At 42.6% G+C, this 23284-nt stretch overlaps 1 protein-coding gene across 1 annotated transcript in view; it reads left to right on the forward strand.

Annotated features, from left to right (window-relative positions):
• Positions 1–23284, forward strand: part of LOC133529630 (protein polybromo-1) — a 51688-nt gene that overhangs the window by 8952 nt on the left and 19452 nt on the right. Inside the window, exons 8-26 of the mRNA XM_061867384.1 lie at positions 212–443; positions 878–993; positions 1746–1987; positions 3817–4093; positions 5593–5857; positions 6781–6879; positions 7333–7491; positions 8399–8605; positions 9723–9902; positions 11068–11216; positions 11994–12112; positions 12960–13073; positions 13508–13674; positions 14342–14408; positions 15774–15879; positions 17066–17199; positions 18238–18348; positions 21272–21392; positions 22370–22549. Of these exons, the coding sequence (XP_061723368.1) occupies positions 212–443; positions 878–993; positions 1746–1987; positions 3817–4093; positions 5593–5857; positions 6781–6879; positions 7333–7491; positions 8399–8605; positions 9723–9902; positions 11068–11216; positions 11994–12112; positions 12960–13073; positions 13508–13674; positions 14342–14408; positions 15774–15879; positions 17066–17199; positions 18238–18348; positions 21272–21392; positions 22370–22549 (3045 nt within the window). The remainder of the gene's footprint in view (positions 1–211; positions 444–877; positions 994–1745; positions 1988–3816; positions 4094–5592; positions 5858–6780; positions 6880–7332; positions 7492–8398; positions 8606–9722; positions 9903–11067; positions 11217–11993; positions 12113–12959; positions 13074–13507; positions 13675–14341; positions 14409–15773; positions 15880–17065; positions 17200–18237; positions 18349–21271; positions 21393–22369; positions 22550–23284) is intronic.

Consider the following 23284-nt stretch of genomic DNA (forward strand, 5'->3'; position numbering starts at 1 on the left):
AGTATTAGAATATATCTGAGTAAAGAGTTACTCAGAATACATACTGAGGATGCTTGAGAAGATCCGAAATACTTGAGTGACCCGTTTTTGCTCAACATATTTCAATATGTCTGAATCTCAAGGAAGATGAGGAAATTTTATACCATGATAGTCTCATGCTCCATCTGACTACCTTCAATTGCCAAAGAGAAAAACTCTCTATATTCCTCAGGCACACCCATGGCTGAAGCATTCTGGAAGCTTCCCTCCCGCCGCGCCTACCCCGACTACTACAAAGAAATCAAGAACCCGGTGTCCCTCAACCAAATCAAGAACAAGATCAGGAAAGGGGCCTACGGGACCCTGTCAGAGGTGGCGGGCGATATGAACATCATGTTTGAGAACGCGAAGCAATATAACCAGCCCACGTCTCGTCTGTACAAAGATGCCGCGAAATTACAGAGGTATGTATAGTTCAAATAAGTCACAGTCTATATGTATCTTTCTAATTTCTCGCACGAAATAGACCAAATTATGATCAAGAAAAGGGCCTGTGGGAGATGCCCCTTTCTTGATGTTTTTCAGGAGATTTCTAGTTTAAATGAAGAACTGCCTCCCATGTATCCTCCAAATCCAGAAACGGATAGAATAGAAGCATACTACTAAGCATGAAACAATTTATGAGGGACTATGGTTGAAATGTTTAGTATTTGTGCTATACTTCAAAGTTAAAATAAAATAATAAACTCAATTTTATTCTCAAAGTAAACCTTTTTCTAGTAGAAAACCTCCGCGTACATCAGCTTAGTAGTTTTATTAGAAGATATTTGAAATATATTTATATTAGCGCGGACTTTCAGCGATGATTCCATGCTGACATACCTATATTTCTTTGTAGGATAATGCAGCAGAGGGTCCAGGAGCTACTGGACATCGTGCAGAGTTCTTCGAGTGATGACGAGAGCTTGTCCTCTGTGAAGAACCAGGCTCAGGTCGTCACGCCCAGACCGAGAGGTAATCATCAGTATAACAGCCATTCACTGCTGGACACTGGTCTCATCCAAATATCGAAGTCTTGGGCTGCCTTCATACAACAGATATGATAATGAATAGAGGTGACCACTCAAGAACTTTTCTGCTAAGGACTTTCATTGGTTTGTTGGTGCCCAGATTAATGTTCATTTCAGAATTCATTATTAATTTATCTTTTATTTTATAATAACGTAGTTCTACAAAAGGTATTTACTAAGATTGCTTGATAATCAACCACTTAGGAGGTGAAAAGGGAGTTACATTGTCCAAAAACTCCCCGGCTTAGTCGCTTTATAAGTATACTGTATCTTTAGGTATTTAAATAAAAGTAAACAAACAATTTGTACATTTTCGGGTAGCTATAACAATTATTGGTTAACCACCTAAATACAAAAACGCCTGGATCTGTCACTGGACGACCTGATTTTAACCTACATTATTTGATCATGTAATGTTTTTATCTACCCTCAACTGACTTAAGGAGCCATTCGAGGGTAGATTTTGATTACTTTTATTTAAATACCTAAAGATACAGCGTATAGCTACGGCTCTTTCCCACTGAACATCCAGTTTTTTTGCGGGTACGGTTTTCTGCAGGATCCCGTTTCATACGACCAATCTGTTTGCGGGATATTTCACGCATACTATTAAAACGAGATCCCGCAGAAAACCGTACCCACAAAAAACGGGATATTCAGTGGGAAAGTAGTAACACAATATCATCCCCCCCCCAGGCCGGCCGCGCGTCAACCCGGCGCCCGCCGCGCCCGCCGCGCCCGCCGCCGCGTCCCGGTGCAACCTCCCCCTCAAGAAGAAGCTGCACTTCATCGCCAAGCACCTCATCGACTTCACGTGCCCCGACGGGAGGCAGCCGATGCTGCTCTTCATGGAGAAGCCGAGCAAGAAACTGTACCCGGAGTATTATAATGTGATCGACCGGCCCATAGATATGATCACCATTGAAGCTAATATTAAGGTATGGTCTTAGCTATATAAACTGAAATAGATGACGTATACGAAATAATAAGTGACTAAGCTCTGCGGTGGCCGAGGCTGAAATCGAACCGTTGTCTTCAGCTTCCGCGTCCTGACCACAGAGCTAGAAGGAAAGAGTGTATGTCCCTCGCGTGCAAAAAAGTCGCCGGGCGGCTCCAATGCTCGCCGCGAACATCAGTCGGCTCCCGGCCGCTTTCCGCGTGACACGTCTGGTTTTGACAACAAAATGGCATCGTTCGATAATTAGCTAAAGCTACACAGGGAAGGGAGACGGCATTCATACTATTTCCCCTCTGCCAAAGCATAGGCACAACTGTGCCTATGGCGGTGCATGTTGTGACTCCTCTGTACACAAAAAGAGATCGAGGTGTGCAAGATTTGTCTTTGACGTGTGTCATTTTCTATGTATTTGTGTCGTCACTACAGATTGGATTTTGTATGTAGTGAGTGAGAAGTGCGACTGTGTGCACGTTTCCCCCCGCAAAACATGGCAGAATGATTTGTTCGGTAAGATATCGCTTAGGCTCCTCCCTTACGACGTGTCGGAAGCCGGTGTTGCTCGAAGGTTGAAACACCACCCACAAGTCGGGGCTGTTAATCGAGGCATTTTTCTTTCATCGATAATTACTCTTAGTCCTAAACTATTTGTTGTTAATTAAAAAACAGTTTATTTTATTGCTTCGTATTATTTTCATCAAAAATTCATTGCGGCTTTAATTTGACGAGCCAGATTCGGCATGCGTTCTAAACCAGCGATGGCTAGTCTAGTGACCTCCCGGCCACAGCGGTAGCCGCCGCTAATAGGGTATTTGACTACTAGTCAAATCAGTTTCTTTTTTCGAACTGTCAAAACGATTTTGCTACCATATGGAATTTATATGGAACACTGGCATGTGACGTCACAATCAAATCAATTAGTTTTATACGGGTTTTAAAATATAAATTGTGTCTTAAAATAACTGCTGTCTACGTTTCTCTATTAATCTGCTGGTGCTTTATTTCATGCATGATGTAAAAGGATTTATTTTAAATACAGTCAAATACCCTATTCTCGAGGTTATGCATCTTTGATAGACGGTGCTTTTAAACGGCCAACTCTGCAGGCAGTACGTACTTCCACCGCCTAAACTAATCCCTTACGGGATTATGGTAGAGCGAGAGGGATTTAATAAAATAATTTTATGGGAACCAATCAATCATTTGCTAGTTGCACAGTCTCAGCAGCCTATAAAAAGTCTGTCAATTACCTATGTTACTCGGTAGCGGTACGCTAATGTAATAAATTGATTAGGGTGGTATTCCACCTGTCCAATTTCTTGGTCTAATGTGTATTGCGTTTCATTCGCTCATGAAGCAAAAGAGACACAAATACACATTGGACCAAGAAATTGCACAGGTGGAATAACACCCTTAGATGCAAAATGGCGCAATCACACTGGGCACGCGCGATTTCCGATTGAGAAATATGAGTTGTCAGTCAGTTATTCGATGTTGTTTGCATGCGATGAACCCATGGGATTGCACAATTATAGCCGCTTTTATATGAACTAGTACACGTGAGATTTTATTATTTCATTACATACATGCTTCACGTAATTTCGGTTGAATATCGCTCGACATATTAGGATAACAGGAACTCAAAACTGCTCGGCGACTTTCCTGAGCTTTTGTATTATTTTCAAAGGCTCTATTTATGGCCAAGCTCACTTTGCTGGCCTAGGTCAGCAATGTTGTATGAGGATTGCTACCGCGTCTCACTAAAGCAGCCATATGTCCCGAAACATTTCTACAAACAAATTTTCTCCACAGAACGACCGCTACAACAGCGTAGAAGAGATGGTAACCGACTTCCGCCTGATGTTCTCCAACTGCCGCCAGTTCAACGAGGAAGGCTCCATGATCTACGACGACGCCAGCCGTCTAGAGCGTGTCATGAATGACAAACTTAAAGAACTTAACTCTAATTATGAGAAGAAGGCACCTGTTAATAAGGCTCCTAAGACTCCGAAGTCGAGACAACTTTCACCCCTGGAACAGAAACTCAGGACGTTGTATGATGCTATTCGAGATTATAGGATTCCTAAAGGTATGATCAATTCCAAAAAAGTTTTTCCAAAACAGTGTTCAAAGTTTGTTTTCATATTTACGATTAATATTATATGAAGCTGTATAAACTAAGATTGAAATTAAGAATTTAGTTAAAATAGAAAATTAGATTTATTGAATGTATTCTCTTGTTCAGGTTTGTGTAAGAATACGATAATAGTAGAGAATTTGAAATAGGTGGATTGTCAAAGAAAATGTTGTAGCCCCAGTAAATTTACTGCCATCTTTCAACACATGATTAAAACGCCATTTGACTTTGATCCTTATTCTTTCACTGATATGTGTGAAATTTGTTAAATATCAAAACGTGGCACTATTTAATAGATCAAAGGCCAAAGTTATAGCGGCATCGCCTTTAGCCGATGCCCGGTAAAATGGCGCCACTTTTTAGGGTTCCGTAGCCAAATGGCATAAAACGGAACCCTTATAGTTTCGCCATGTCCGTCTGTCTGTCTGTCTGTCTGTCTGTCTGTCTGTCTGTCTGTCTGTCTGTCTGTCCGAGGCTTTGCTCCGTGGTCGTTAGTGCTAGAAAGCTGAAATTTGGCATGGATATATAAATCAATAAAGCCGACAAAGTCGTACAATAAAATCTAAAAATTTAATTTTTTTTAGGGCACCTCCCCTACACGTAAAGTGGGGGTGAATTTTTTTTTTCGCTTCAACCGTAGAGTGTGGGGTATCGTTGGAAAGGTCTTTCAAAACTAATAGGGTTTTCAAGAAACATTTTTTGATAAAGTGAATATATTCGGAGATAATCGCTCCGGAAGAAAAAAAAAATGTGTCCCCCCCCCCTCTAACTTTTGAACCATAGGTCCAAAAAATATGAAAAAAATCGTGGAAGTAGAGCTTAAGAAAGACATTAAATGAAAACTATAGCGGACATGATCAGTTAAGCTGTTTTTGAGTTATCGCAAAAAGTTTTCCCTTCATAGTAAAAAGACTTACTTTAATTAGGTACTGATTATGCAAATTTGCCTATTTGTTTAACTCGGGTGAAAGGTACCGTTTCATCCCTTGGTTAACAATTTACTATACTTTAAGCTCCAGTTTAGCTTATTGTGACGGAAGAGTAACTACGGAACCCTACACTGAGCGTGGCCCGACATGCTCTTGGCCGGTTATTGATATTTACATCAGTTTTGGTAGCAGTACTGATAATTCCGCTACTCGATGCTAGGTTGTCGACTACGAAAATAATAAGCGTTTTGGTACCAAAACTAATGTATGGAGTGAGCACTATCCTTACTTATTTCTCTATGGTAGTGTAAATAAAAAGTTTAAATCTTGGCCACAAGGTAGTAAATCCCATAACGCACAAGTAAACGTGTGCGAGCTGTAGGGGACAGCACCTTATTGGCGTAAATTTTCAATGTCAAGTTTTAGTTTTAGCTCACCAGGTGGCAGACCCTCCATCGCGCACAGCCGCTATTGTATTTCACGGGTGTGTCGTGTGTATTATATAATCTATCATTTCCGCAGCCAAACGCCAGCTCGCTCTAATCTTCATGAAGCTTCCAAGCAAATCCGAATACCCCGACTACTACGAGCTCATCAAGAACCCCATAGACATGGAGAAAATCGCTCACAAGCTCAAGAACAACATATACAACTCCGTCAATGAGCTGGCTTCGGACTTCATGCTCATGTTGGATAACGCCTGCAAATATAATGAGCCAGATTCCCAGATATATAAGGATGCGTTGATTTTGCAGCGGGTTTGCTTGCAGACCAAGCAAATGTTAAGGTTAGTTGAGTTTGTCACGTCTCATAAAGGATCTAAATCTAAACATGACAAAAAACTGCGCTGTTTAGACATCTGTGAAACCATTCTTTTTTTGGCGCGGTCTACTACTGCAGTTTTGCAAATTCCATAGCAAGAAAGTATTACTGCAATGTTCTGCCGCCAGAATGCAGCACAAGCACCTTTCGTAAACCATAGAGTAACTTATACACACTGTGCCTTAAACTGTTTTTTGACAAGTTTTCACAGATAATAAAATATGACATTGATACATCAAGGCGGTTTGTTTACAAAGGGCCTACCGGGAAATCTAGTTATCTGCCTCTTCATCGCTCGAATATGCAAGAGCGATAGAGAGGTTAGATAACGAAGTTTCGATTTTCTTGTATCGCGGTAGACCCTCATTGTGATGGGTTGTGGTAGTGGCGACCCCTACGCAGAGGTTCGCGTAACATTCCCTATTTCAACACAGCAGGTGTGATTCGTGTTTTTTAATACTATTTTCACGGATATTTTAATCCAACAGATCTTTTACTTTGAAACATTGGCGTAAATAAATAAATAAATATTATAGGACATTATTACACAAATTGACTAAGTCCCACGGTAAGCTCAATAAGGCTTAAACGTTGCTTGATTACACCTTTTTTACGTCTACGTACACCTATACGCGTGCGCCCGTGAGGGTCAGAAAAGAAAACAAGCTACGTAATGTGGTCGGGTTATTTGTTGCCCACCATAAGCCATACTAAAATTTACTGTGTGGAATAAAAAAAAGAGACTGTGTCAAGTACAAACAATTATAGCGCTTTCTCTGCTACTCCTATTGAAAGTTCCATAAGAGCGTCTCGTTCGGTTATTTGACGGCTCTACCATTTCATCTCTATACTTATTGTACCTCTTGTAGCCGTCATGTATTTTTACAGGGAAGACGATGATGCACCTCCTGACGTGCCGGCGGCCGTGCAAGAACTGCTCCTCAACCTGTTCACGTCGGTGTACAACCATCAGGATGAAGAGGGCAGGTAATATTATGTTTTATTTATGGACCCGGGTATGTCCTTAAACTACGTCCAAAAGAGAGGTATGGCCACTGTGAATGTCATCTCGCTTTGTGTGGTAGGGCACAGCACAGCGGATGTTATTCCAGATCTAGAGCAGAGCCCAACTGGGGAAGTACCTCCACCTTACAGAAAACCGCAGCTAAATAACACTAGACCCTTCTCATAGTTTTGTGTTCCTGCCGGTGAGTAAGGCTGCCAGAGCTCAACGAGGGTAGGGAGGTGTAACTCTTCTGGAGTTGCAGGCGTACATAGGCTACGGAGACTGCTTACCATCAGGCGGGCCGTATGCTTGTTTGCCACCGACGAAGTATAAAAAAATAAAATAATACAAAACGTATCCGAACGGCAGTTCAAAGCGACTTACGATTGACTCATGCAAGAAACTTACTTGGTTTTTCGCTTGATATTTTGCAGGTGTTATTCAGACAGTATGGCGGAGCTACCGGAGCACGACGAGACCAACGGCGTCCGCGTCCGCGGCATCTCGCTGGACCTGGTGAAGCGGCGCCTGGACCGCGGCCTGTACCGCCGGCTCGACCACTTCCAGCAAGACATGTTCGCCGTCTTTGAGAGGTAAACTATGATAAATACAATAATAATTATTATAAAGACGTTTATTGAAAAAGTTTAAACATAGGCACATAATTAATACATTGAGAAACTGTTACTTACTTACTTACTGTTATTCTAATTGTATTGACACTCCTTATTGGAGCTATAATTTTATTTCATTAGTATTGTTATTATTTTCATTTTTATTTTGACAATCATGATAGAAATTCTTATATTTTTGACATCAATGCAAATTTATTCTGTAATTGTCCTTCATGAAATAAATCATCTAATCTAATTTACACAACAATAATACACAATAATGCTTACAAACTAATTGAAAAGGAAAGTAGCTCAGCTAATGTCTGCGCCGAAAGGCCTCGGGGCACAGCAGCCCTAAAGATTTCCAGCAACGGACGCTGTTATTCTGCCACCGCCGTATTTGTATTTTCTAGCTAAGGACAGTAGAAACATTTACACTATTACATATAGGACAGCCAGGACAAAACCGAACAATGTGCAGTGGATAAAAAAGTGCTAACTGAATTTAAATATCTATAGAGCAGGTCACTCAACCAAAAGTGTACGTTACTTTCTTTTGGAGGTCCAGTAAATATGCCTTGCAACGTAGTTTGAAAACCGCAATAAACAATGAGGTCTAGGTTCCAAACGGACAATGGCTGGCTTGTGCACAACTTTGGGAACAAATCAAATTATTTTTTATCAAATATTGTGATCTTATGGCCTAAATTCATCTTACTTTGACACTTAATATCAATAATTAGGTGCTGCCTCACAGTTCTTGCACGTTCTCTACCTCGTGAGAGGGTCAACCACCTTGTGTCCTAAACCAAAAACTTACGTGCCAATAATTATCAGAAGACACCGCATCTCTTAAAATTACAGCAAAAATGATTAATTCTTTCAGAGCCCGTCGCCTGTCGCGCACAGACAGCCAAATCTTCGAAGACTCTGTGGAGCTGCAAACCTTCTTCATCACCCACCGCGACCAACTCTGCAAGGGCACGCTGACGTCTCCCGCGCTGGCCTTCACTAAAGACATACTCACTACCAGCGTGGAGCTGCTCAAGCAGTGCAAGATGTTACAGGAGAATGATGAGGAGGATGATACCAGGTATCTTTCTTAACAAATATCATTTCAGCCTCCGGTCGCCTAGTGCTGAGCATAGGGCTGTCTTTGTGTACGCCACTTATCCCGGTCCTGGGCTAGTCGCATCCAGAATTGTCCCGCGATTTTTCTAATGATAGTCTAAGAACGAGTCAACAGACGCGTGGGCTCTTCTTTTATCCGAAAGCGGCCGCCAATCTGTCAACATTTTGATCCACCTGCCATCACTCTGCCTGGCAAATGTCCCGCCCAATTCCATTTCAGCTTGGTAATGACGTCACCCACGTCTCCTTGGTGCGGCGTCGGATCTCGACATTCTTCACTCGGTCTTGAAGTTTAACAAATTTATGTCTAGAAATGTAAGTTTCGCAGAAAAGAAGTGCAGGCCTGTTGGGTTAGAGGCTCGTTGGTATTTTTTGTCCAATACATTGAGTAAGGTTGACTACCTGCGCAATTTCTTTGTCCAATGTGCATTGCGTCCCACTCTTCTTATTAAGCAAAATGTGAGATGCAAATACACATTGGACCAAGAATTTGGACAGGTGGAATACCATTCCAAGTTGCATAATGAGTAATAGAGTGATGTAAATAATTGCATAATTAATATTTCAGTTCAGTAAGAAGTGTCATAGAATATCTAATATTAAAAATACTCTAAAATAGTTTGACCAGTGTCTATTATACCTATTTTTACACACTTATTTAGCTTCACTGCGTATATTTGTTTATATGTGACCTAAATTAGAACCACTTGCCGGTGTCTTATACAGTTGAAAGTCACGTGGAGTAAAATAGTACATTACGATACAAGTTCGAAAAATAGGAAATTCGAAACCAGTGGCGATAAATTAAAACACGACCGAAGGGAGTGTTTTAAATCGACACGAGTTGCGAATTACCTATTCGCACATGTATCGTACAACGTTTTACAGTACATATGGCCCTTTAAATGTTCGACACAGTAACGTAATATGCAAATTTTCGCACTAGTGCGGTAAAGTATCACATATGTACTGTAAAATAAATTAGATAACGTTTGGCTATATACATACATTAAAATCCTGATGAAAGCTAGCAAATAACTGTATTATAAACAACCGTACCATACTAACAACATCCACAGGTCCAGCACGGACGAGTCCATGCCGGCGGGCGCGCCGCAGCCGCAGACCAAGTACGACAAGGGCGACTTCCTGTACGTGCAGCCCGACAAGACCAACCAGGAGCCCGGCGTCGTGCAGGCCGTGCGCATCTGGACCAACAGCGACGGCGTGCCCATGATGTATGCCAACGTTTACTTTAGGTCAGTACCATTTTTCTACTCCTCTACTGTTATCTGTCATTTATACATTCATGAACACTAATATAAGAGTATACAGATTAAATTTGAAGAAAAGTCTATATTTTCTATTCCTTATAACAGCACTTGTGCTTTAAAATCGCTAAAACGTGGCCTTAACAAAATCAAAAATAATACCACTAATAAAATAAAAAATAAAATTAATAACGCTAGACCCTACTCATAGTGTTGTGTTCCTGCCGGTGAGTGAGGTTACCAGAGCTCAACGAGAGGGTAGAGGGAGGGGGGGCTTAAGTTCGGCAACGCGCATGTAACTCCGGAGTTGCAGGCGTACATAGGCTACGGAGACTGCTTACCATCAGGCCGCCTTATGCTTGTTTGCCAGCGACGTAGTATAAAAAAAAATACAGTTTCAAACTATGTGTATTGCTGCCAACTTACAAAATATTCATTAGGTTGTACAGTAAAAAAAATACTTCATAAGTCAGAAACGCGTATGTGACACCCATAATATCTACATCCATAGAATACGAAGACCGCTTAGCGTTGCTTGTTAGTCTCCATAGACTACTGTGATCAAAATCGTGAAAAATGTGTCCAATAATTGAATTTAGCGCAGAGCAAGTACCAGGGCCTCATAAGTTACGAGAAGGTGTCGCTGACCAACCGCCCGGCCCGGGCCGGGCGCGTAAGAATGCATGCTCTCGTATCTTAGCTGTATACTTTTGGTTTGTTTACCTATGTGTCTACTAGTTTAAAGTATTATTTTTTCTGCCCTCCGGGCTGAAAGCGTCAACTTTGCTCCCGCTGCGCTAAACGAAGTTGTCGCTTTCCGCCTTCGTCGAGCAGAAAAATAGTATGTGCACCACGGGAGGAACAGTAGGACATTCCATCCCGCGTGTTTGCCACCCTCGCCATCGGCTCGGGTAACAATTTTACACGCAGAACGCAATGTCCTACTTTTCCTCCCTTGGGACACAAATAACTATTTTTGACTCGTAAGAAAAGTATTATCTGCAACGTTGTATAAGTGGCCCAAGAAATGCTCCGGCTCACATTGTAACCCACGCCACTCGAATTTTCGACCCTTCTAATACAACTGTTGCATAAAATACTATTTTATCGGCCACAATATCGGTCCCAATTGTAACACCTATTCCTTTCGCAGGCCTCACGAGACTTTCCACGTGCGTACACGCAAGTTCCTCCAGCAAGAGGTGTTCAAAACTGAAACCTTCCGCAACATCCCACTTGACCAAATCGCTGGCCATTGCTACGTCATGAACGTTAAGGAGTACTTCAAGTTCCGTCCCGAAGGTTGGCACATTTATCAATTTTTTATTTTGTTTATCTACTTATTTACCGCGGTCTTGGTGGCTCAGTTGGCAGAGCGCTGGAGTATCGATCCAGGTTCCGTGAGTTCAAGTCTGAACCAAGGCAGTAATTTTTCCACTTTTAAATTTACATTTACTTACTGTGGGACTTAGTCAATTTGTGTAATAATGTCCTATAATAATAAATAATATTTATATCGCTTGACGAAATCGCTGGCTATTGCTACGTCATGAATCTAGGAGTACTTTAAGTTCCGTCCGGACGGTTAGCATTATTTGAGAAGCCATATCTACTGCGGAAAAATAGAGTGAAAATGGACTTACAGTTTACACCTACAGACTCTGTTTTGAGGGGCCATAATCAACGTGCTATATAAATCCATAAGCCGACTGTCTCATTCGCACTCGCGGTCTTTAATGATGCGTTTTGCAGTTTTCTCACTTTATTTTTATTGCCTTGCCGGCAATTTGTTTTTGACCTCACAATAAGTATAGTTACTTCCTTGGTCAATCAAAATTAAACATATCACCAAATAAGATAGGTGATTGTAGGATACTAGAGAAAGCAGCCCAGTAGAGCATCAAATCCAAGAACTGTGTCTCGATTGAGATATTTTCATTAACATTGCCATAATTTAAAAATATATATATTTCATAAATCTCTTAATCAAAACGAGGTATTTTGGTCACACTTTATGAACGTAGTGCACTGTCCACTATAGGTTTACATACATATATTACACATATATTCTTTGCGCAGGTTACGCCGACAAGGACGTATACGTGTGCGAAAGCCGGTACAACTCCAAGCACCGCTGGTTCAAGAAAATCAAGGTGTGGGAGGGAGCAGAGAAAGAAGCCACTCTTGTGCCAAGAGAGGTAAGTAAGAAAGTCAATTAAAGTCACATTACTCCCTAGTAGAACAAACAGTTGTATGGTTTACAAGGGAGCAAAGTCGTTATTTACCCCTAGTGCTGATATTAACACATTCACTGCCAGACAAAAAACGGCGCACTACCCCACAAACCGGTGGTCTATAGCTGCGTACAAAACAACCCGCCCAGCGGGTTGTCCGGCATCTGAACAAAGTTCACGAGCGCACACCAGGTGGGTTTCCGGCAGTGAATGTGTTAAGCCCCGAGCAAGCAAAATAAAAGCTGTTCCTTAGCATCTTATCTTTTTTTACGGTCGGCCCCTGGATATTCGACCTGCGATAGAAAGTTGTAGTGCCAAATTTCCTACGTAGTCAGAAGGCCTTCTTTCATCGCAGCCGGCTCTCTTGCATTTCGTTGGCAATTACGCGCACGCCCATCGGTGGCAGCATTTCTGTCACTTTCGTAGTTACATAATTGTTAGAAGGTGACAGGCAATCAAAATGCTGCCGCTGGTTTTCTCGTACTCGCACGTACTCGTTACGGATTATGTAAAGCCTGGTAACGCCACACATCCACCTCAGCATCTTCATTTGGCAACTTGGATGGTATGCACGTGGTTTCGAGTCATAAGATTGATAGTGCTGCCATACATAAGAATTGGCCTTATTATATACCAGACCCTTGAGAGGATAAAATGAAACCTTGCCCACTGATTTCATAAAATATTGAGAGTAGAGAGCCTTTCCGAGTAAGTGTGGTGAGAAATAATCTTTTTTATAGTCAAGTCTTTTAAAATTGTGATTTTTATTATTTTCTTTTATTGATTGGTTTACTATCGTTACGTTGTTTAGGTACTCCTCGAGCCTAACCGGACCGTGTCCGTGTTCCGCGAACGCGTCGAGAAGCACAAGGATGAACTGGCGGAACTGGAGGTGCTCGAAAACGTGCAGGAAAAAGAGAGACCCGTAAGTTACTGACTCCGTAGTCCTCACTTGGCCGGTTGCACGATGTTTTTTTTATTTATTTATAACACAAACAGTCACATATACAAATGGATTTGAAGTACAATGTAGAGTACTTAACATACTTAAGAATCACAGACCTGGAGGTTCATTATTAAGTACATAATGTTAACATACATACTAACAGCATAAAGAAAATAAAATCATGAGCCATACTTAAATTCTATTTAGTCTTCAGAGGAAAAAAAATACAATAAGTAGTAATACAGTAGCAGGTTTGCAATTACTGTCTGTTTCATGATGTTGCATTGCATGCTGGTCTTAGGAAAAAAAATGCGAAAAAAATGTGTGGTTGGAACCCTTTGGGGCGCGAGTCCAACTCACTTGGCCAGTTTTTTTCATATTGAACTAACAATTAATAATGATGTATTGTCTAGGACGTGGTGATGTACAACCCTCTCGGCACCGACGACGAGAACACCTACTACGAGCAGTACAACACGGTTTGCTCCGGCGTCATTAAGACCGGCGACTACGTGTACGTGGTGACGGACGGCGGCAAGCAGATGATCGCGCAGGTCGACACCATCTGGGAGACCGGCGAGTAAGATTTTGTAGCCACAGTCGATTTACTGCCATCTATCGACACGTGATTAACCTTTTGAACGCCACGCCTATCGCAGGCGGCGCGTAATCGTGAACCTTGTCGGTACGCATGAAGGTTGATATTGGGCTGTAGCCGCGCGCGTCATATGACGTCTTTGGCGGTTAAAAGGTTAAAACTTTTAGAACGCCATTTGACTAAGATAATTATTATTTCACTGATATGTGTTAAATTTGTTAAATATCAAAGAGTGGCCGGGATATGCACCGTGATTACCTTTTGTATTTGTTCACGTTGTGCGTGTCGATTTAAGTTTAGTTAATAGTTTCACCTTGAATCATTAAAAAAAAACTATTTATACTAGTCGGTGGCAAACAAGCATACGGCCCGCTTTGTAAACAGTCTCCGTAGCCTACGTACGCCTGCAACTCCAGAGGAGTTACATGCGCGTTGCCGACCCTAACACTCTGCAGGCAGCTCTGGCAGCCTTACTCACCGGCAGGAACACAACCCTATGAGTAGGGTTTAGTATTATTTGGCTGCGGTTTTCTGTAAGGCTTGGCTCTGCTCTAGATAGTGACATCCGCTGTGTTGTGCCCTACCACACAAAGCTAGATGACATTCCCAGTGCCCAACTGTCATGCAATTAATATGTAATTTCTTTCAGCAACAAATGCTATTTCCGTGGCCCGTTCCTCATCTTCCCAGCAGAAGTAGCCGGCATCATCAACAAAGTGAGTAAATAAATTAAAAAACAAGCACACACATACAATGATTGCTACTTGAAGGTTACCTAATTTCGTTGGCATACGAATTATAAAAGCATGGCAAGAAAAACGTATATTGGAAAATAGGGGTGCCGTTAAATTTTAATACAAACTTTTAGCATAATTTCATTTAACTACTATGGAAACTCATAATAAACATTATGTATAAAAACAAACCACAGAATGTTGTTTGTCATACTAATTAAATTACAGAATACTGTATAGCCATAAAAACATTCTTCATAACAATCCTCAGGAATAATTTTACTTCTAATAACATTCATTTCATATTATGATTAAAATGTAGAACTAAATTTTAATGAATTATCAGGTGGCATAATTTTCTATGACATATTAAATTATACAAAATCTACTCATTGAACTTTAAGGCTGGTTAGGTACGACGACGAGCGAAGCGAGGAGTGTTAGGTAGAACTGTGACCATATGGACAGAACCAATTTTTTAAAATACCTATTAGCTTTCCTTTTTAAGAGGTAACAAAATAAATCAGAAAGATATAGAAGAAAACAACATTTTTATTCATAGATAAGTTTATTTTGATGCAATTTAATTATGTATATAATCTGATAATGAGTTTTATTTTCACTAGGCGTTTATAACCTTCAATATTATGATATTAGTTTTGATGCATGAAAACCCTTCTGAATAATAAATTGTATAAAAAATAAACATTATGCTGGTTACCTGTTATGAAAATACATTATTATGCTAGTTAATTATTATTACTTTCGACATTATGCAATTTGTTTTTATTTCACTTATTTTTATACCGAATCATCATTTCTGCAATTCAAAATTATGCAATTCAAATTATGCTAAATGAATATTCGCAAAAAGTTGTTATTAAAAACATTACACACCCGGAAAATAGTATTTTATACAATCGTTATATAATAAAGAGCTTTCCTACTAGTCATCTAAAAGAGTACTTTTTTTTACTATAAAACCTAAATAATTATTGAAAATTGGCTAGTATCTCAGTCGACAAAAATGTAGTACTAATGACATAAACACGCGTTGAATGAATATGCTCATGAAATAGTTGCCTGTTTATATATTTTCTATGAAAGCGCGGCGGCACATGATTGGTCAGATTCTTTATAGTGGACTACAGCGTATTGAAATGAATATTATAGTTGACTTAGGAGCCCATTATAGTTTGGTACGTATTCTAAATCTTAATTCAACCATTACAGTCGACGAGTAGAAAATTTATTCTTCATTTTGACTCGTAAAGATATTGTACCAAGAACGCACACAATAACACGTCGTGTAAAGAAAATAGTTTTTAAAATATTTATATTTTTCAGCCTTTCTACAAGCAAGAGGTGCTCCTGACGACCATGCACGACACCAGCCCACTGGTGGGCATCGTGGGAAAGTGCGCAGTGCTCGACTACGATGATTACCTTAAATGTATGTATACTTTTAACGAACTGATCACAGGCTGATTAAAATAACTACCTCGTCCTGTCTGCAAAGGCTGTCTATAGCTATTAAATGTGTCTACCGAAAATTCCGCCGCAAGCACACGATTTAGAGTCGGGTAGGGTACGGTACGTTTTAGGCCGGTACTAATTTTGCTCCGAGGTCAGTTCCACCACGCAAGTACTCCCCTGAAGCTGCCGGAGCCACTGCGGGTTGGGACACGCACGAGCTGAGGGACGTCAGCTAGGGCCGCTCTGGAACTGCTGGAACTGCTCTGATTGGTCGGCTACGGTTCCAACCGTAACTAGGCTCCCTGCTTAAAATAAGCGTAAGAAGTGTTCAACACCTACCCAACGGGAATTAAAACACTGAATCTAATTACTTAATTAATATACTGAACAAGTACGAGAAATTAATATTAGTTTATGAAAAAAGTACAGTGCATCGCGGAAAGAAGGAATTAAGTTGAGACTTGATAACATATATATATATATATTTTTATGATAGAGGAGGCAAACGTGCAGACGGATCACCTGATGGTAAGCGATTACCGCCGCCCATGGACACCTGCAACACCAGAGGGGTTGTTAGTGCGTTGCCGGCCTTTAAGATGGGAGTACGCACTTTTCTTGAAGTTTTGATTATGTATTATGTATAATATTAATGTATTTCTATTTTAGTGTAATTTAGGTAAGTGTTTTATTATAAAGGTATTTATGTTTCTTTTTTAGGATATTAGTTATTTTATAATTAAATTTTTATTAATGTAACCTAGGTTACGTGACGTATCTACGTTACAGAGGAAATCGACTGATTAATATTTTTCGTAATAATTTATGGATTATTAAGATTACAATCCGATAGCGGCGGTAGCCTAGTGGATATGACGTCCGACTTTCAATCCGGATTTCGCTGGTTCAAATCTACGTATCGTACCAATGAGATTTTCGGAACTTATGTACGAAATATCATTTGATATTCACCACTATTCTGCTATTCGGTGAAGGAAAACATCGTGTATGTGAAGTCCCCAACCCGCATTGTGCCAGCGTGGGGACTATAGCTCACGCCCTCTCGAATATAAGAGGAGGCCTGTGCCCAGAAGTGGGACGTATATAGGCTGAATTATTATTATATTATAAGACAATACTTGATTGTATGGAATTGTTGACAGGTCGGCCGACTGAGATCTCCGAGAACGACGTGTTTGTGTGCGAGTCGCTGTACGACGAGTCGAACAGAATCGCGCGCAAGCTGACCGCGGGGCTCCGCAAGTTCGAGCACACCAAAGATGTCACTGTTGATGAGGTGAACGATTACTCTTTGATAAGATTGGTTCTTTTTAGGGTTCCGTACCTAAAGGGTAAAAACGGGACCCTATTACTAAGATTCCACGGTCTGTTTGTCACCAGGCTGTATTTCATGAACCGTGATAGCTAGACAGTTGAAATTTTCACAGATAATGTATTTCTGTTGCCGCTATAAGAACAAGTACTAAAACAGAATAAAATAAATATTTAAGTGAGGCTCCCATACAACAAACGTGATAATTTTGTTATCACATGCTACGTTTTTTCGCAGAGAAATGAACTTACATTAGATTCTCAATTGTATTTAAACACTATAGATTTTTGTAAACGTTTAATCATTTAAATTATTAGTTTCTTTTGTGTAACTTAGTATTATTGAAAAACATTCGTTACCGACATACCGACTCTCGAAAAGCTTCGACAGTTTACAACAAAGACGACTTAGATAGTATCTGGCGAGGGTGCATGAAAAGAGGCAGCACAAGAGCCCTTTGTTTAGTATAAAGTGTAAATGTCACGTTTTATTTACCGACTTACACCACGAGGTGGCAGACCTAGTAACAGTCGCTATGCTAGTTAGAAACGTATTATTACATATATATAAAGTTGTGGGATGCCACTTGCGTGAGCATCTTCGCTGCATCCCATTTGGAGCAAACCGTGCGTCGTGCTGGTGCAGCGGCGGAGACTGCTGCTAAGCAGAAGCACGCTAAATACTCCGCGCTGGCAGCGGCGTACGACTTGGTGCCGCTGGCTGTAGAGGCCGCGGGGGTGGGGTGTGGCGCCCGACAGTTATTTAGGGAATAGGCTAGATGACATTTTTTTATTTATTGTATTAATCGTTCAGGTTCGTTTTTAGAATCAAATGTCTATATGCGACCCATTGCATTAAAGCAATACAAAAGTCAATATTTTAGGCAATGTAGTTTTTTTTTTTTAGTATAGGGTCGTTTGTCGTTTATTTGTAAATTATGACTTTTTTAATCATCATTATGTGCTGTTCTAAGTAGTAGTGAGTGTTGTGTGGTGTCCACAGATGTACTACTTCCCGCGGCTGCGCGGGCCGCCGGCGCTGGCGTCGCCGCAGGAGGTGCACACCTTCACGCACAAGCAGCCCGCCTTCACGCCCGTGCACGTGGACTCCATGGTGAGACCAACATACACATACAGATGTACTACTGGCCGCCGGCGCTGGCGTCGCCGCAGGAGGTGCACACCTTCACGCACAAGCAGCCCGCCTTCACGCCCGTGCACGTGGACTCCATGGTGAGACCAACATACACATACAGATGTACTACTGGCCGCCGGCGCTGGCGTCGCCGCAGGAGGTGCACACCTTCACGCACAAGCAGCCCGCCTTCACGCCCGTGCACGTGGACTCCATGGTGAGACCAACATACACATACAGATGTACTACTGGCCGCCGGCGCTGGCGTCGCCGCAGGAGGTGCACACCTTCACGCACAAGCAGCCCGCCTTCACGCCCGTGCACGTGGACTCCATGGTGAGACCAACATACACATACAGATGTACTACTGGCCGCCGGCGCTGGCGTCGCCGCAGGAGGTGCACACCTTCACGCACAAGCAGCCCGCCTTCACGCCCGTGCACGTGGACTCCATGGTGAGACCAACATACACATACAGATGTACTACTGGCCGCCGGCGCTGGCGTCGCCGCAGGAGGTGCACACCTTCACGCACAAGCAGCCCGCCTTCACGCCCGTGCACGTGGACTCCATGGTGAGACCAACATACACATACAGATGTACTACTGGCCGCCGGCGCTGGCGTCGCCGCAGGAGGTGCACACCTTCACGCACAAGCAGCCCGCCTTCACGCCCGTGCACGTGGACTCCATGGTGAGACCAACATACACATACAGATGTACTACTGGCCGCCGGCGCTGGCGTCGCCGCAGGAGGTGCACACCTTCACGCACAAGCAGCCCGCCTTCACGCCCGTGCACGTGGACTCCATGGTGAGACCAACATACACATACAGATGTACTACTGGCCGCCGGCGCTGGCGTCGCCGCAGGAGGTGCACACCTTCACGCACAAGCAGCCCGCCTTCACGCCCGTGCACGTGGACTCCATGGTGAGACCAACATACACATACAGATGTACTACTGGCCGCCGGCGCTGGCGTCGCCGCAGGAGGTGCACACCTTCACGCACAAGCAGCCCGCCTTCACGCCCGTGCACGTGGACTCCATGGTGAGACCAACATACACATACAGATGTACTACTGGCCGCCGGCGCTGGCGTCGCCGCAGGAGGTGCACACCTTCACGCACAAGCAGCCCGCCTTCACGCCCGTGCACGTGGACTCCATGGTGAGACCAACATACACATACAGATGTACTACTGGCCGCCGGCGCTGGCGTCGCCGCAGGAGGTGCACACCTTCACGCACAAGCAGCCCGCCTTCACGCCCGTGCACGTGGACTCCATGGTGAGACCAACATACACATACAGATGTACTACTGGCCGCCGGCGCTGGCGTCGCCGCAGGAGGTGCACACCTTCACGCACAAGCAGCCCGCCTTCACGCCCGTGCACGTGGACTCCATGGTGAGACCAACATACACATACAGATGTACTACTGGCCGCCGGCGCTGGCGTCGCCGCAGGAGGTGCACACCTTCACGCACAAGCAGCCCGCCTTCACGCCCGTGCACGTGGACTCCATGGTGAGACCAACATACACATACAGATGTACTACTGGCCGCCGGCGCTGGCGTCGCCGCAGGAGGTGCACACCTTCACGCACAAGCAGCCCGCCTTCACGCCCGTGCACGTGGACTCCATGGTGAGACCAACATACACATACAGATGTACTACTGGCCGCCGGCGCTGGCGTCGCCGCAGGAGGTGCACACCTTCACGCACAAGCAGCCCGCCTTCACGCCCGTGCACGTGGACTCCATGGTGAGACCAACATACACATACAGATGTACTACTGGCCGCCGGCGCTGGCGTCGCCGCAGGAGGTGCACACCTTCACGCACAAGCAGCCCGCCTTCACGCCCGTGCACGTGGACTCCATGGTGAGACCAACATACACATACAGATGTACTACTGGCCGCCGGCGCTGGCGTCGCCGCAGGAGGTGCACACCTTCACGCACAAGCAGCCCGCCTTCACGCCCGTGCACGTGGACTCCATGGTGAGACCAACATACACATACAGATGTACTACTGGCCGCCGGCGCTGGCGTCGCCGCAGGAGGTGCACACCTTCACGCACAAGCAGCCCGCCTTCACGCCCGTGCACGTGGACTCCATGGTGAGACCAACATACACATCGTTTCACTACCATTCAGATACAACAAACGATGGACACTTAAATACTTGTAAAATACTAACACACACATACATTCGTATCAAGAGACAACGTAGGGGTCCTATTTTTCTCACTTGATGGTCTAATCGGAAGATTAGCGCTAGAAGCAACCAAAAACATGCTGAGATGAGTCCATTTCTTAGCACATTATACTTTCTATGTTTTTGATATATTATGTTGTCTTGTTTGTGTTTACGAATAAAAATAATTCTATTCTATTTATATTGCCGCGAAGTGTAAATGTCAAGTTTAAATATCCAATTGATGGCCTCAATCCTCCCTCCGACGCGCGCGGTGTCTATTTTCACTATTTCATTCATTTATAATAAGCATTCATTTGATACGTGATATGTTGCAATCTGTACGAGATTTAGGATATTTTTTCAAATCCGGATTGTAGATTGACAAAATAATTGCGAATATGATTGTTTTATTTTTATTTTATTGAAAAAAGTCGATATATACGATAAGATTTTGATAAAGTACAAAGTAATAGTCATGTTACAAAATATATAAGTGATAATCAAAATTTGAGGTAAATATATGAGACACGCGGTAAACATAGTTCCCGGCGTATGAAATACTACATATTCCATAACGGTGTAATCGGCAATGCTTATAGTTTATCATTCATAGTGTATCATTCTACATCGGACTGAGTTATTTTATGACACAGCAAAACTTACCTAAGTGGTTCGAAATAACGTTAATTTTCTGTCGCCAGGACACGAAGCCGCAGTTCACGAACCTCATCAACACGACGATCGGCCAGGACGTGGAGATGTTGCTCGAGAACTCGCTCGACGAGTCCTCGCTGGCGTCGCCGGCCACGCCACTCTCCGCAGGTATGTTTCTTTTTGAACCATTTTCAATTACTTCGAAATTTAAAAACTCACGATCGCCATCTGCTATCTTAGAACCTGCCTAAAAAAAAGCATTTTACAAAAGCACTGCTTACAAAACATAGATGGTAGGATCGTATAGATGTGAAAGCGTGCGCCCGTGAGGCACAGAACATACGCAATGCGACAAAATTAAAAATATTTTTTAACATTTCTGACAATGCCAAAAACAATCTACGTAATTTGGTCGGGTTATTTATTGCCTACCATAAACCATACTAAAATTTACGGCGGGGTATAAAAAAAATTAACCTGACAAGGACAAACAATAATAACGTTTTTCTGCTCCTCCTACTGAAAGATACATAAGACGTTCTGTCAGTTCCCCCCACCACTCGTGCCCAACTAATAATTATGTTACAATAGTACATTACGATACAAGTGCGAAAAATAGGAAATTCAAAACGAGTGGCGATAAATTAAAACACGACCGAAGGGAGTGTTTTAAATCGACACGAGTTGCGAATTACCTATGCGCACATGTATCGTACAACGTTTTACAGTACATATGGCCCTTTAAATGTTCGACACAGTCACGTAATATGCTAATTTTCGCACTAGTGCGGTAAAGTAGCACCATATGTACTGTAAAAGCCTTTAGTGCTTCTGAAAAGTCGATTTTTGAGTCGGGCTCCACACAGGGCAAAACACCCCAGACCTACGAGTGATCCCTATGAGACTCAAGTTTTTTGAGGAGTTGGGCTGGCGGGATTAGTCTTTCCACCCTCTCGTAAAATAGGTGGTAGTCTTCAAGTTTCGAAAATCTATCCTTATTACAGGTCAGTACAAAATCGATTTTGCTCTAATAACAAACATTCTCAGAAAAATCAAAAACATTTTCCCGTGTAATGGATTATGAAAAATGCTCCATAAGCGCTAAGACACATCTAGATGACAACAATTTTTTCTAACCAACACAGGAGGAAATAGCAACCCGTACAACCCGTCGATCGCGTCCAACCAGGAGCGCACGCCCGCCGCCACCCCGGCCACGGGCAAGAAGAAGAAGGAATCCAAACAGAAGATCGTCACCGGATATATTCTGTACTCCAGCGAGGTCCGCAAGGCTATTATCGCCAATAATCCGGAAGCGACTTTCGGTGAGTCTGTGTGCAGTGTGTTTAAAAGTTTTTAGCATTTTCGCATCAATGTGCGTCCAGAACTGGCGAATAGCCGCTAGCTGGCCATTCGTGAACTATTTTCGAAAGGATCTGTAACTACTCGTATGTTTTTCGTTGTTCAGTAGCCACGCATTCGCCAGATCTTGATGCTCTTTTACTTTTTTTTTGCCTGCGGAAATGCTTTTCTGTTAAGTCGGGTTTTTAGACCAAACTAAACAAACGGAGATCTTTTCTAATAGTACATTACGATACAAGTGCGAAAAATAGGAAATTCGAAACGAGTGGCGATAAATTAAAACACGACCGAAGGGAGTGTTTTAAATCGACACGAGTTGCGAATTACCTATTCGCACATGTATCGTACAACGTTTTACAGTACATATGGCCCTTTAAATGTTCGACACAGTAACGTAATATGCTACTTCTCGCACTAGTGCTATAAAGTAGCCCCATATGTACTGTAAAGTCTATTTTTAGTCATTAATTTGTTTTGTTTGGAACGAGGTATATTCGAAGCACGTTTACTCGCCGTGTTTTGGGGTCTAACCAAAGATAATTTGAAATAGAAGTGGATTATCAACGAAAACTTTATAGCCACAGTAAATTTACTGCCATCTTTCGACACATGATTAAAACTTTAAGAACGCCATTTGACTTTGATCCTTATCCTTTCACGGATATGTCTTTGATTTGTTAAATATCATAAAGTGGCGT

This window comes from Cydia pomonella, chromosome 21 (assembly GCF_033807575.1).
Source record: "Cydia pomonella isolate Wapato2018A chromosome 21, ilCydPomo1, whole genome shotgun sequence".
NCBI lineage: Eukaryota > Metazoa > Arthropoda > Insecta > Lepidoptera > Tortricidae > Cydia > Cydia pomonella.